The sequence below is a fragment of the Megalobrama amblycephala genome, linkage group LG19 (genome assembly GCF_018812025.1).
Source record: "Megalobrama amblycephala isolate DHTTF-2021 linkage group LG19, ASM1881202v1, whole genome shotgun sequence".
Lineage (NCBI taxonomy): Eukaryota > Metazoa > Chordata > Actinopteri > Cypriniformes > Xenocyprididae > Megalobrama > Megalobrama amblycephala.
In genome coordinates this window covers 4,829,016-4,844,641 of record NC_063062.1, presented here as the reverse complement: position 1 = coordinate 4,844,641, position 15,626 = coordinate 4,829,016, and the positions used below count along the sequence as shown (strand labels likewise).

Sequence of the window (15,626 nt, the reverse complement as noted above, 5' to 3'; positions counted from 1 at the left end):
TTCCTGTTCTTGTGTTGTTTATCGCAATTCACACACTCCACACGTTTAAAGGTAAATAAATGTATTAATTTACAGTAATGTCCAGAGCACAACGTTTAACAGACATTTATCAACATCATATTCACATCAGTGTGCAACAGAAGAATTGAAAGCTTATACAAAACTAAAACTCCCGCTAACAGCCCAAAATGCAAGGACACGACCATTTAAAACAATAAAAATGCACCAAATCTTTCACATTAACATTTTGAGTTTCTTAGCTAGATGGAGAATACATGGTGAATTTCCCCAATCAGTCTCTGCTGGGTCTCGAGCCCTGTCACATGTCGGCAGACTGTCGTTCATCACTCCTGAGCTCTGCGCAGGAATGATGGATGAGACACTCTCTTGCGCATACAAGGGCAGTTAATATTTTTGTCCAGTGTTTTTAGGGCATCCTCTTCAAAATTCAACCAGTATTGGTGACTTTGTGAAAGATGCAGTACATGTTACAAGGTTTTATGTCAAATGGATGCTAAATTGGATTTTTTTTTTTTTTTTTTTGGAGTCTAATCCACACCAAAAAAATGCTAGATCACATTTTAAATATAAAATGAATTTAGCCCACGCAGTTAGCTGGTAGTACAAGAACACAAGTAGTAAATAACACTGCAAACTAAAAAAACATTTCAGAGATTTATGAAGAAAATATTTAACTTTTTTTTTTTTTTTTTTTGCTGATGCATGGCTCTGTGAAATATTAAACGCTTTAAAGGGACAAATCTTAGTATTATTACATTCATCGAAATAAAGATGGGAAAATATATAATTTAGATGGAAGATTCTTGTATTTTAGAGATGATGGACCAAACAATGCATTTGGGTAAATTACGCACAAATATAACTAAACCCATGACTTCGCTTCTATATTTTAAATTTGAAATAAACTCTGCCCATCTGGAACATTGGCAATGTATTTACACTTGTGAATGCCAAGAAACATTGAACAATAAATACTATTTGCAATAATGTTAAAACAAACAAAATATCCAGAAGGCCATACAGTGATTAAATGCCAAAAAAAAAAAAAAAAAAAAATAGGCACTGAAAAACCTTTCCACAAACTCAAATCAATCCACAATGAGCTACAAACAACATATGCCCATCGGAGAAATGCTGGAGAAGAACCTTAACAAAAAGTCACAGTATGCTTAAACTAAATGCTGGGGAAGTTAACATGTAATGAGACCTATTTGCACTTTGTCAGCTTTGGTTAACTCCTATAAAGTGGTATCTAACTTGCTGGACAGTAAAACCAGCAACAAGATCAATGGTCTAAAACAGCAGTCTTGGTTTATCCGTTTAAATGAGCTGTGGATTGTCTGTATAGATTAAGTGCTTTCTTATATCTACATATTCCACTGCTCCATTGAATGTAGCTCACTTCTTAAAAACTGCATTCTGTAATGGGAAAAAGTGGAACATTTGTTTCAAAAAGAACAGCACTTGCACACACAGTCCTTTATTCTTCAGGATGGTCCGTAATGTGAAATGACATTGTTAAAATGAAGCTTCAGTCTGCTATCACTTTTGTTTCACAGACCCAAAATGGGCTCCAGTGCACATCCACTTCATGATGGCTATTTCCTCACTGGCTCCTATCAGAGCCAAGAGTACTACAGAAATGATCATTGCAGTCTTTTTCACCCCCTCAAACCACATTTTAGTGTCTCAGTCCGTTGCTTAAGTCGTGTTGTAGCGAGCAGCAACCTTGGTGTAGTTGTAGTAGCTCATTTTGGCGAGTTTTGCCAAATCTTGTGCGTTGTTGCTGGCTAGATTTTCCCTCTCACTGTAATCAAAGCTCTCCTCCTCGTAATCTTCCTGACCCTCCGCATCAGGCAGGGCATCTGGGAAAGGAAATGGAGACTGGCATAATTAGCTTTGACACTTCTTTTGTCACAACGTGAATTCAGGGGGTTAACCAATGCTTTATAATTTCATGAAATTAAAGGGTTAATTCACCCAAAAATGAAATTTCTGTCATTAATTACTCACCCTCGTGTCGTTCCACACCCGTAAGACCTTCGTTCATCTTCGGAACACAAATTAAGATATTTTTGATGAAATCCAAGAGGTTTTTTTATCCCCTATAGAAAGCAACGTAATTCCCACTTTAATGGTCCAGAAAGGTAGTAAAGACATCGCTCAAATAGTCAACGGGACTATACGATAGATATATACAACAGTGACATCCAAACGCCGACTCGGTATTGGCCAACGCTGTTCGCGTGAGCAGCACGACGCATGCGTGTGATGCGGACGCAGGACAAGGCCAATAATGAGTCGGCATTCTGACGTAATACACACAATACAGCATACAACATCAACTGCGTAGGAGAATGACGGGAGGGACGAAATTGTTAAATAGTCATTATTTTTGTTTTGTTTTTGCACGAAAAAAGTATTCTCGTCACTTCATAACATTAAGGTTGAACCACTGTAGTCATGTTGACTATTTTAACGATGTCTTTACTACTTCTCTGGACCTCAAATGTGGTAATTATGTTGAAAAAAACTCAGATTTTATCAAAAATATCTTAATTTGTGGTCCGAAGATGAACAAAGGTCTTACGGATGTGAAACGACATGAGGGTAATGACAGAAATTTCATTTTTGGGTGAACTAACCCTTTAAATCACTGACAAAAATCTCTGAATCAGTTAAATATATATCACAAGGCTTGATACTTTTAGATAGCAAACTTTAACTAGCATTAGCATTTACTTTTTTCAACTTTCGCCCTTTAAACCCACAGACAGGTGGAGTCAAGCAACTCTATAAACCTCTAGGCTATACCTGTCCTGTCGTTTCTAATTTTCGATAACATTGAGAACCACAAGAGTCACGAGTAAATATAATCTGAGGTATAATTTGCATGTTACCTTGCCCTTCAGTTGAGGTGTCCAGGATTCCATGTTTCACCTTCATGTGTCGACTTAAGTTGCCCTTCAAATTGAACTTGCTGGTGCAGTAAGGGCACTTGAAGGGTTTGCTACCGGCATGAAGGTGCATGTGACCCAGCAGGTTATACATTCTGTTGAAGGACTTCCCGCACACCTACAAAAAAAATAAATACAGGAACTATTAGAGGTCTATGTTTGATGCACAGCCATATCAAGTAGAAAAATATAGACTGCCTGGAGGACTCCAGCAGGGTTATAATGTGCATGGAAGAGTTCTTCATACCCACCTTGCACTTAAAAGGTTTCACAGGCAAGTGGACAATCATGTGCGTTTTAAGCGTCTGCTTCTGAACAAAGGTCTTGAAGCAGACGTGGCACTGGAAAGGGCGCACACTGGTGTGAATCAGCATGTGTCGCTTCAGGTTTGCAGAGAGTGTGAACTCACGAGAACACACGTCGCATTTGTATTCCTTCATACCCTGAGAGAGAAAGACAATGGCAATATGTTTAGATACGATTCAATCACTTTAAAAGTAACTTTTATAATTAGCCGTATATTTTTTTTAATTCACTTTTGAGAGCAGGAGGAAAAATGATTTATCACTGGCATCAGCTGAATGAGAAAAAGTGGTTAGTTGTCATAAGCGCAGCTGAATCCATCAGCAGGGTGCCGGTCTTGCTTGCTCACTAGAATTCATAATACAGAGCAAGAAATTCACGCACACATACTTCATTCACTGTTGTTATCGCAATGCTGCAGGGTAAATAGACGTGTATACACTGCAGTGTGAGCGCTGAAGCTCAACCAAGCTAAAACATTAACAAATGAAGAGGGTTAAACATTCGCCTCAACAATCTGACTATTCAGTGAACACTTCCAGTGTATCCAGGGAATACTGCTGTCCTAACATACATGGAAACATTCTTTTCATTTCAGAATGTGCTATGAAGAACTACACTACATGGCCATAAGTGCATTTAATTAGTGTGTTTGGACCCTTAATTTCAGTGAAGACAATTCTAGAGAACTAGTTTAGTGGAGATACAGTTTAGGGATGGTCCCAATGTCCTTGTGCACAAACTGTGGTTTGCCGAGTTTGATGCTGAAGAACTTGACTGGCCACAAAACTCAGATCTGAACCCCACTGAACTCTGCTGGGATGAACTGGAATGGCAACTTTGACTGCACTGCAAAAAATGCCGTTCTTACTTAGAATTTTTTAAGAACTTGAAGTTCTTAAATCAAGAAGCATTTTCTTGACAAGTAAAAAATTATTTTCTTGTTTTTAGAAAAATTAAGTGAGTTTTTCCTTAAAACAAGCAAAATAATCTGCCAGTGGGGTAAGCAAAATAATCTTAATCCAAACTGAAAACAAGATTATATATCTTATTTTTGGTTTGATATAAGATTATTTTGCTTACCCCACTGGCAGATTATTTTGCTTGTTTTAAGGAAAAACTCACTTAATTTTGACTTATTTTTTCTAAAAACAAGAAAGTAAGAAAATGCTTCTTGATTTAAGAACTTTAAGATATTTTGACTAGAAACAAGACAAAAACTCTAAGTAAGAACAGCATTTTTTGCAGTGTGGGCCACATCACCCAACACCCCTGATCTCACTAATGCTCATGTCCGAATGGTATCAAATTCCTTTATTCGTGTTCCAACATCCCTATTATTGGCAATTATAAAGCACATACAGGTGCAGTATTCAGGTGTCCATTTACTTTTGGCCATACAGTGTACCCAACTAACTGAAATCACCCAGTGTTCTCATTCAGTCGTTATCTCTAATGGCAATAAATCTAAAAATAGATTCCAAACGAGACAACTGTTGATATATACGCCGAAGAAATGACTAACTGCCGATGTGTTTTTTGTTTATAACCCTGCTGACCTGTGACACATTCTGTTTACTGACACTGCAGTCATGACGAGATGAATCACACTCATGGAGAGTGAGAAATGAAAGGAGGAAGTATCAGCATGTGAGACACACTTCACTGCACAAAGCACACACAAAACCAAAACAGCTCCATACTATTGCAAGGGACAGAGTTAATGGCAGGGTTGGATGGCTGGAAGGGACTGACAGAGACAGCTCCATTTACACTGAAACTTGTTGCGGCAATACCCAAGACACAGCTGAAGATGACACAATAACCTACGGATTTATGGGAATATGTAGGTGGGGTCTGGATCTGAAAGTCACTGGCGAGTCAATTCTAATAGGATGGTTGCGGGAAGATTACAAAAACTGATGAGGTTTAAGTACCTTGTGTTCGAGGGCCTGCTGTGTCAGTACCTTGTGTGTAAGCATGTGCTGCTTCAGGTGGTGGATCTGCACAAACTCCATGCCGCACTCCGAGCAGACATAAGGCCGTACGTTCTGGTGCTTCATCAGATGGTTCTGGAGTTGGCTACGGTAGGCGAAGGACTTATGACATTCGGTGCACTGAAAGGTCGTCGGGCCCTGGTGGCTGACCTGGTGGCGCTTGAGGTGGGCGTGAGTGGGGAACTCCATGCCGCACTGCGTGCAGACGTGACAGTGGCCGCTCTCGTGCTTGGTCTCGTGAGTACGCAGCTCACTGGGGTAGGCAAAGCCTCGGCCGCAGAAGCGGCAGCTGTAAGGCTTGACGTCGCTATGCTGCAACATGTGCCGTTTAAGGTGACTGGTCTGGGTAAAGGCCTTCTTGCAGACGGTGCACTTGTGCGGCCGCGTGCCCTGGTGCGTCAACAGATGCGTCTGAAGGTGGCTGGGCTGCTTGAAGAGCTTTCCACAGTGCAGACATTCATGTGGCTTGATGCCATTGTGACCGAGGATGTGTGTAACCAAGTTGTACTTCGAAGTGTAGGACTTTTCACACATGCGACACTTCCAGCGTTTCAGGCCTTCGCCCACATCCACGCAGTACGATTCGTCGATTTGCACGTTGATATCTAGACGGTCGATCTGCATCCGTCTACCCAAGGAGTTCTCACCCTCCGTCCACATCATGGCCTGTCCGCCCTCCTCATAATCTCCCGGCAGGCCCATCTCAGCAGCCTCGTACGCCGTCACGCTGGACTCATAGTAGCGCCTCATTGCTGGGCTCACATCCTCCTCTGTAGTTTTCAGGTTGAGCGCTCTCTCCTCCACTTCCTCCTCCTCTTCTTCTTGATGTTCCTCCTCCTTTCCCCGTCCTTCCTGGGGGGACTCCACCAATGCCTTTCCATGCCCCACAGGGCTTTGGTGGCCTTGAGACTGAGTCTCAGAGTCTAACTGTTTGCTTGCTGGCTCCCTCGAGGACTCAGGGTAGCCTTTGTTACACTGCTCTTCTTTCATTGGCACTCTTTGAGGTGCTAGGTCCAACACTTCTGGCTCGTTGTCAGTTTGCTGGGGATTCGAGAGATAACAGGGGCTAGGGAACTCAGGCCTCTCTCCTTTCACCTCACTCGATGTGTCCAGAGACCTCTCCGTGGACTCCTCCGGTTCTCCTTCAATGACCCTCTTGGTCCTCCCGCGGGGCCCAGGTCGCCTGCGCTCTGCTCCGTAGAGCCCATCTGCTCTCCTGTTCTCCCCGTGAGGCTCGGACAGATAGTCTCCATTGGCTCCAATTAGCTGATCTGCATATTCATACTCCATGGATTCTGCAGGGGGAGCAGGGCCTTCCCGTCCCTCTCCTGTGTAGAAACCGTTTGGGGCAATTGTGGCTCCGAAGATTTCGTTCTGAGATATGAGGCCCAGCACAGCAGCCTGGGCAAGGGACAGGACCACCACCGGGTCAGTCTGAGTGCCGACATCCACCGCATGCTCCATCACTTTAGAATAGCAGCGGACCAGAGGAACCTCCTGCTCTTCCTGTCAATGGAGAGAACAACAGGTCTTAGCAATATTTCATGAAATCAGAATCAGTGTATACATCTGTCATTGCACGCGTCAATACAATACACTCGTAGCAACAAAGTCTGGCTAACGCTGTCATGGCAACACTGTCATGGCAAGTCAGCGCAATAGCGTCACATCAACATGAGTGTCAGAACAACAAAGTTGACTGATGCGGGGCAACAAATAAAAGCTGTTGGGATAGATTTTAAGGATTTGCTTTAGAGCTAAATGACAGCTTAGTCAGATCAGGCAATTTCTGGCAACATGGCAGGAATGTTTTTCTGAAATCTTTCCTCTACCTGATGTGAAATAGTGAACATTCTCATCAAAGAAATAAAAATTATACTATATATAATACATTTATATTTACAGCAGTAAGCAAGAGACATATTCTGACAACGCCTTGCCTGTGTCCACTAGAGATTGCTTTAGATAAGACAGACATGTTTAAGCGCCATGCTTCCTTCCTTCACAGTCTTTTAAAGGACGCGAAGCACAAAGAGTGTCTGGGTCCGAGCGGGAAGTCTACATCCGTGGACTATCCACAGCATTTCCTGCGAGGTCAAGCACTGCCACTGCTGACGATGAAAAAGCTGGACAGTGAAGTTTTAGCAGTACCAGCAACATAAGTGAGTCCAGTCAATTTGCAGACTTCAGAGATTTGCTGAAGCCAACATGATTCAGTTCGCTGCAGCAATTTAAGGAGAAAAATTGTTCCTTTGAGGTTGATGATTATGTTATTTACATATGGATTAATTAAGGGGAACTTGGTTGAACTCTTAGTTTAGGGTAACTTAGTACCACACCTGTGTTCTAGGTTACCAGAATGCTCAAATCACTGTCATGTTCACACAAGTAATTGTATGTGTGCTCAGAAAGTCATTAACGTGTATTATCACCTCTAACAAGCTGGTACCTTGATTTTTGCTGAAAAAAGAAAGCCATGAAATACGGATTTCAGCTTAAGCAAAAACAAGCATACACAAGGGAAAGAGGGAGGGAGAGACTGACAGCTGTAAAACAGAGAAAGAGAGACAGACAAGCAGAGACAGAGGAAAGAAAACGAGAAGTGGGGGGGGGGGGGGGGGGGGGATGAGAGATAGAGAGAGAGAGAGGAGAGAACGAGAAATGAGAAGGGGAACCTGGATGCCCTGATAACCATGTCATTTATAATTACTGCTTTTAAAGCAGTCAGACAGAGGGAGGGAGAAACAGACAGAAAAACAGAGTGAGTGAGTGAGTGAGAGAAAAAGGGTGATTGAGGAAGCAAGTGAAAGAAGGAAGAGAGAGGAAGGAGGGGAACTGGGGGATGAGAGACAGACTGAGTGACTGAGTGAGGGAGGGGAGTGAGGAAAGAAAGATAAAGAGAGATAAAGAAAGAGTGAGAGGAAAAGAAGAGGGAGAGGGAGGGGCAGCGGGGGATGAGAGACTAAGAGAAACTGAGTGAGTGAGAGAGTACAACAGAGAGATAAAGAGAGAGGGAGGGGTGTGGGGAGTGAAAGACTGAAACTAAGAAGGAGACAGAAAGAGAGAGAAAAGAAGAGGGTGAGAAATTAGAAAGAATGAGGGAGGGAAAAGGAAAGAGAAGGAGTGTTAAGACAGAAAGACAAATGAAAGAGCTAGTCGGGCAAGATAGCAGCCGTGACTGTATGAGGAGAGCTGAAGTGAATATAAAAATAGATAAAAAACAAAAACGCTAGCTAGTGTAAAGACTAGCATAGAATGAAGCTGTGTGTGTTTGTGGTGAGTGTGAGAGATAGAAAACAAAAGAGACACACTGCAAGGGCTAGACTGAAAAAGAGAGTAAGGTTCAAGTATAAATGACATTCTGTGAGAGAGAAAAAAAAGTTATTTCATTTCCACAGTTCAGAGTTACAAACTTTAACGCAGCAATAAACCAACAGTTCGAGTCAATACATCGACACAAGCCGCTTCGGGCAGCGTGTATGTTTGGGTTGAGCACTCACCACATTACTCCTGGTGTGATGTTTGAGATGTTTCAGGGACCTCATCCTTCAAGAGAAGTGAGAGGAGCAAAAAACACCAGCTCCTATTTATAATTGCGTGAGGCAGAGGGGGCGGAGCCAAGCTCATCCTCCTCCTACTGTTGCTGTTATCAGAACTGACTGTGCCTGCCTCTCTCACACACATACACACACAAACCTATTTCTTCCATTCTCTTTCTTTCTTTCTTTCTTTCTTTCCGTCCGTCTCTCTGCCCTCCCTTCCTCGCACTCCCCCATCTCTTTCTCCTTTCTTTCTTTCTCTTTCACTCTCTCTCGCGCATTCACTATCTCTCTTTCTCACGCACACACTCCATACGGCGTGACCCTTCAACAAACATATTTCTCTCGTACTAACAAAAGCTCACTTCTCAGCACATGTACGTCCTCTCTTCGCTTTAGAGATGATAGCAAACACGTTTCAAGCCGGCATGCGCGCACGCACGCACACACACACACACACACACACACACACACACACACACACACAGAGAGAGAGAGTGATCTCTAATCACTGGAGGTGTGTCTGTCGGTGTCAAGACAGACAGTGAGTGAGATATGCTGAAATGTTTTCCGGGAGGAGTTCTACAGGTCTGTTTATTTGCGCATCTCAAATAATTAAGCCGCAAGACGCCTGTGCGATGTCTGAGAGCCAGTGCGCACAAAAAAATGAGTGACAAAAGAAAGAAAAGGAGAAAGAAAAGCAGTTTGGAAAGAGAGGGAGGGAGTGAGACAGACATGGGGGAGAGAGAGAATAAGAGGAAGAGGGAGGGGGACTGAGACAGAGAGGTATAGAGAGAAAAGGGAAGGGAAGGGGGGGTGAATGGGAGAGAAATAGAAAGAGAGAGAGAGAGCGACAGAGAGAGAGAAAAGAGGTGGGGGAGGGCGAGAGAAGAAGAGAATGCAGCAAAAAAGAAGGAAGAGAGGAACTGGGGGAGGGAGAGCAAAGCATAAGAAAAGATGAGGTCAAAGAAAAGAGAGAAAGACAGAAAGAAAAGAGAGAAGAGGGAGGGAGAGCGCTCGAGAGGGGGTGGGGGGACTGAAAGAGAGATAGAAAAAGAGAATGCAGTGAAAGAGAGAGAGTTTCAGCAGCCTGAGAGAGAGATAGTGAGGAAAAAAAAAGGGGGATGGTGGAGTGTGAAAATAAAAAAGAGGAGTTCATCAGCAAGAGAAAAAGAGGGGGAGTGGATGAGTGAAGAGGGGGGGGGGGGGGGGGGCAGGGGAAAAGAGAGGAAAAGGGAAAAACAGCAAGGAAAGATATTAACTATTGAAGTTCTGGTTCGCTCTTGTCAGGAGGAGCGCGCGATAGGCTACCTGCGCGCTCCGTTGCCGGGTGTGTGCTGAGGTGTTCCCGCTCATCCTCATTACGGAAAAGGTATGGGATTACTCTAACACTTCCCGTGAGCTTATTAACGCCGGGATATAGGCTGGCCGTCCCGCGAAAGAGCCTCTATTATGGAATGGAACACACCTGAGTGAAGGACTGTGCTGCTGTATGCCGTCAGTGTGTGTGAGAAGAGCGGAGGACATTTTTCATCAGTGAGCAGGAAAGGGCAATCCATGAAGGAGAGAGAAAATCAAGCATTGTAGGAGAGTCAGTATATGTGCGTCTGAGTGAGAGAAAGATGTGTGTGCGTGTGAGAGATCGTGAGAGGAAAGGAGGGAGGGAGGGAAAAGAGAAAGGACAGGGAGCGCGAGAGAGAGAGAGAGAGAGAGAGATAGGGAGCGAAGGGAAACAGACAGAGATAAAGAGAGATTGAGGGAGGGTGTGAGTGAGGGGGAGAGATAGCAGGAAGTTGAGAGAGCGAGAGAGGAGAGAAAATAGAAAGAGTGCAAGGGAAGAAACAAAGAGATAAGACGCAAAAGACAAAGAATCCACATGGAAGAAGAAGAAACGGCCAGGGACGTGTACATAAAACAACACAGAGCTGCCCGCCTGTGGGGAAAACGAACAGGGGGAGACAACAAAAGTTAGGGGAAAGAAAGAATACCCATCCAGGCCCATGGGTTTCCCCCCTCCCTTGGAAATGGCTTGAAACCTGTCCTAACCTCATTTGCCCAGAAGTATCAGACTTGTGTGAACCAGTCCTAACACACACACACAGGGAAGAATACATGATGAATAATGAACGCCTACTAGTTTCTTCTGCACGTGTGTGTCTTTGCTTCTCCACAGGTTTGTGTAGCTGTGTTTTAGAGGGGTGTGTGGTTTGGGAATCCATCTACAGGTTTTAACCGACAAGCGTATGTGTGCGTGCGCATATCACATGACATTTGTACTTATGGTTTGTGTATTTCTCTTCTGCCTGAAGAGAAGCAAGGGAACTTTTGTCTGCATCAGTGCATTGTTTTCTGCGGCAGTGTGAATGTATGATACTGAGGGAAGTGGGATTGAACCGGTTGGGTTAGTGGCTGAGATCTGACTGGGATGTGAGGTCGTTTTTAAATTCCCAAAACTCTCAGTGCTAACGTGACCTGAGCGGAGATGCCACGGGGAAACTTGAAACCCTCCACCGGTACATACTAACATTTTCATGGTGACGCAATGACGGTGAAGGGGTGTGGCACAAACAAGTTATTTGACTCTTAATGCAATTTGTGTGTGTGGGAGAGGTGAATTCAAAAGTAGAGAGTGGGGTAAACTGTGCCATTTTTCATGGAAGTTGTCCTCTAATACATTTAATATATTTTTTCAGTATGTCTGCTCTCAATTGAAATTAGAAAAATTTGACCTTAGATATTTTACTTTAAAAATGTGAGCTGTATCATTTCAAGGGGCAAGATGAATTAAAAGGGACTATGTGAACAATTTATGTGTCAAATAAAAATGTGAACATAAATTATTTTGTTTTTCTTTACAAATGCACAATACCATTCGGAAGTCTTATTTTGATGCACATTATTCACATTTTCTTAAGACAGGCAAGAAAAAGTTTAATATTCCGAATATATGACATTTTAACATTTAATTTAACAGTATTTGAAAGAGTATTTTTTTCCTGAATTTGGAGACAAATCCCACTATCAGTTAAATCACTGACACAGCATATCCTAAAGCATCTGGCACATTTTACCCCACAGGTACGATTTTGGGGAAACTCTGCATTTACAGTAATATTTTACGACTAAACAATTATATGATTTTATATGTGTAGTTGACATGAAATACTTTTAGAAAGGTGACAAGTCTTGTGGTGTGATAAGTTAAAATGCATTTTGCAAATTATTATGCATGCAGCGTTTAAGACATTTTTAAATGAGAGATTATGGGATTTATTTTAAAATTCTGTTATCAAACCACACAACCTTTTAAAAAGAACCAGTGAAGGCAAAAAAAAAAAAAAAAAAAAAAAGAAAAAAAAAGAAGATGAATCCCTTTTGCAAGCATATACATTTTAACAAGTATTGATATTGATTTATTTATTTTTTTCTTTTCTTTCTGAAAATATATATATTTCAGGATTTGATTAGAACAGCATTTATTTATTTGACATTGTCACTTCTGGTCAATTTAATGCATCATTTCAGATTAAAATTGTTAATTTCTTTCCACATATATATATATATATATATATATATATATATATATATATATATATATATATATATATATATATATATATATATATATATATATATATATATATATATTCTAAATTTTTGCTTTCTACACTAAAAAAAAAAAGAACTTTCTTTGTTGATATTTTTACTCAAACCATTCTTGTTCACATACTTAAACTCATGTAACTACATAAACTTAATTTAACTGAGTAGTTTCTACTAAAAATTCAGTCAACTTAACATTGCTGAGTGAAACGCACAAATGAATGATGACATAACTAAGTGGGCAGTGGATACGTAGTTCCCAGCATGCTTTGCAAGGGACTGCATTAGGAGAGTAAATTTAGGGATTAAAGTGTTATTTTATGTGTTTTTCAGTAAAGGCAAAGATGTTGTTCGTTTATGTTAGAGTTTAATGTTCAATGTTCAGTTATGTTGGAGTTTCTATAAGTTTCCCTCTGTAATGTTTTTGAATTTTGTGGTTACCATTATGCAGAAGAGTGGCACATGTGTTCAGGCTGTGAGCACTCATATACACATGTTTAGAATGGAATTCCTGCCCTCAATTAAATTGAGTTTGTTCATGAGTTTTTTGAGTGCATTTTGTAGAGCAAATAGTTAATTTAAAAGATTAGTTCACTTTCAAATGAAAATTAGCCCAAACTCTACTCACCCTCAAGCCATCCTAGGTGTATATGACTTTCTTCTTTCTGATGAACATAATAAAAGAAATATTACTAAATATCTTGACGCATCTGAGCTTTTTAATGGCAGTGAACGGGACCTGCGAGTATGAGCTGAAGAAAAAGCTTCTATCCATCATAAACGTACTCCACACAGCTCCGGGGGGTTAATAAAGGACTTCTGAAGCAAAGTGATGCGTTTGTGTAAGAAAAATACCCATATTTAGCCTAAACAAGTTATGAAGTCAAATATCCAGCTTCCACCAGACTGCCTTCTGTATTCAAATTACGCAAAAACGGAACTAGCGCTGTGAAGGCGGTCTGGCGGGAGCACTTGTAAGGTGAGCATTTGTGTTTATAAAGCATAAACATTTTTATTTTTTTTTAGAAAATGACTGATTATTTCACTAGATAAGACCCTTATTCCTTGTCTGGTATTGTTTAAAGCCCTTTGAAGCTGCAATGAAACTGTAATTTTGACCTTTCAACCGTTTAGGGTCCACTATAAGGAGAAAAAACCTGGAATCTTTTCCTCAAAAACCTTAATTTCTTTTCGACTGAAGAAAGAAAGACATAAACATCTTGGTTGACATGGGGGTGAGTAAATTATCAGGAAATTTTAATTTGAAAGTGAACTAATCCTTTAATAAAGTAAATTAAGTCAATAAATGTGTTCACCTCATGTAATAAACTTTTATAAGTAACATTAAGTTAACTGCACATATAAATATTATGTAACAGTGACAAATTCAAATGATTTGTATGTACTCAAAGAAATTTACTTGAATTTCTTTTGTTCATGCAACTACATTTTTATTTGTACAAATGATTTAAAGGGATAGTTCACCCAAAAATGAAAATTTGATGTTTATCTGCTTACCCCCAGGGCATCCAAGATGTAGGTGACTTTGTTTCTTCAGTAGAACACAAATGATGATTTTTAACTCCAACCGTTGCGGTCTGTCAGTTGTATAATGCATGTCAATGGGAACTCCATCTATAAGAGTCAAAAAAACACGCACAGACAAATCCAAATTAAACCCTGCGGCTCGTGACGACACATTGATGTCCTGAGACACGAAACGATCGGTTTGTGCGAGAAACCGAACTGCCCTGCGCATCCGGTTAGTGAGGTCTGAACGCGCTCTGACAACGGAAGTGATCTCTCGCACTCATTGAATCAAAGCGCAAGACATCACTTCCGTCATCAGAATGCGTTTTCTGACCTCACTAACCAGATGCGCAGGGAAGTTGGACATAGTGGTGTTTTAGAGGTAAAAAATTGTTTCGGTTTCTTGCACAAACCGATCGTTTTGTGTGTCGTCACGAGCCACAGGGTTTCATTTGGATTTGTCTGTGCATGTTTTTTTGACTCTTATAGACGGCATTCCCATTGACATGCATTATACGACTGACAGACCACAACGGTCGGAGTTTAAAATCATCATTTGTGTTCTACTGAAGAAACAAAGTCACCTACATCTTGGATGCGCTGGGGGTAAGCAGATAAACGTCAAATTTTCATTTTTGGGTGAACTATCCCTTTAATATAGTTGCGTGGAACCACTTGACACTGCTTTTTTAAGTAAATCCAAGTGTAAATAGGCATATATCATGACAAAAACAGATTTAAGGAGGTGGCCCATCTTACCCCACTATGCTGTCATGTTAATCTAAACATATCTCCATGATAAACAATCTTTTCAAAAGCTTTTAATATGGGCAGAACCAAACAAACATGAATTAGCAGAAAGCCAGATCTTGCCTGTCACCAAGCTACCAGATTATTACTGTGTGCTTCCTCAAAACTGGGTTTATTGGAGATCTTGTGAGGTGTTAAAGCGCATACAGCCAGCCTTCAGCCGCCCCCCCATCCGAGCCCAGAACACACACACCAGCACTGCCACTTATTAACCACAGAAACTCAATGGACATAACCTTTGACCCCAAGCCAGACACTACTGCCAGCAGTTAGTTCCTTTCTAAATTAACTTCTAAATCATTTGTCCACTTGTGTAAACGTGTTATGAGGTTAGACAGCGGCAGCTAGTATATCCAAACACCAAGTTACAGTCCTACAGCACTTCACTGGAAGTCTTAATCTCATTCACGCAAAGTTGCATCTCGGCCCTGATGATCCTGCGCTCTTGATTTCAATGTTTGTGTATTTTCACTGCAGCTTGTCCGAGAAAAATCACACTCAGATACGCACACACACACAAACACAAACAGAAGATGCAAAGAAGAGAGGCTCTCCAAATCCTGAATAAAAGATTACCCCCCTCATTCAGCATGGGGGTTACAGATAAAATGTTGGACAGAATATTGGGCAAGAAATGTTTCTACCGAGAGGAAATAGAGTGAATAGAAAAGAGAAAGACAGTTGAGGGAGGAGAGCATTCAGCACAGGATATAAAAGGAACAGAGAGAGAAAAGAAAGAGGAGAGTGGGGGAGAGAGCGAGAGAGAGAGAGAAGAAGAGCGAGAGAAGGAGAAAGAGGAGAGAGAGAGGGGGAGGGAGAGTGAGCGAGAGAGAGAGAGAAACAGAAAGAGGAAAGGGAAAGAGACA

The 15,626-nt window shown here is 41.4% G+C and overlaps 1 protein-coding gene across 4 annotated transcripts in view; it reads right to left on the bottom strand.

Moving 5' to 3' along the window:
• Positions 1-44: 44 nt before the first annotated feature.
• Positions 45-15,626, bottom strand: part of znf710a (zinc finger protein 710a) — a 28,797-nt gene continuing 13,215 nt past the window's right edge. The window contains exons 1-6 of one of the 4 annotated variants that reach the window (XR_007181744.1): positions 8,779-8,994; positions 5,219-6,784; positions 3,230-3,421; positions 2,922-3,096; positions 2,035-2,126; positions 1,809-1,886 (exon numbers count right to left, since the gene is read on the bottom strand). Coding sequence is in view for 3 of the 4 variants with exons in the window: in XM_048169639.1 (XP_048025596.1) it covers positions 1,723-1,886; positions 2,922-3,096; positions 3,230-3,421; positions 5,219-6,784; positions 8,779-8,823 (2,142 nt within the window). In the remaining variant the exon portion in view is untranslated. Of the gene's footprint in view, positions 1,887-2,034; positions 2,127-2,921; positions 3,097-3,229; positions 3,422-5,218; positions 6,785-8,778; positions 8,995-15,626 lie in introns of those variants that run through there. The other 3 variants (XM_048169639.1, XM_048169640.1, XM_048169641.1) reach the window with 3 other exon arrangements.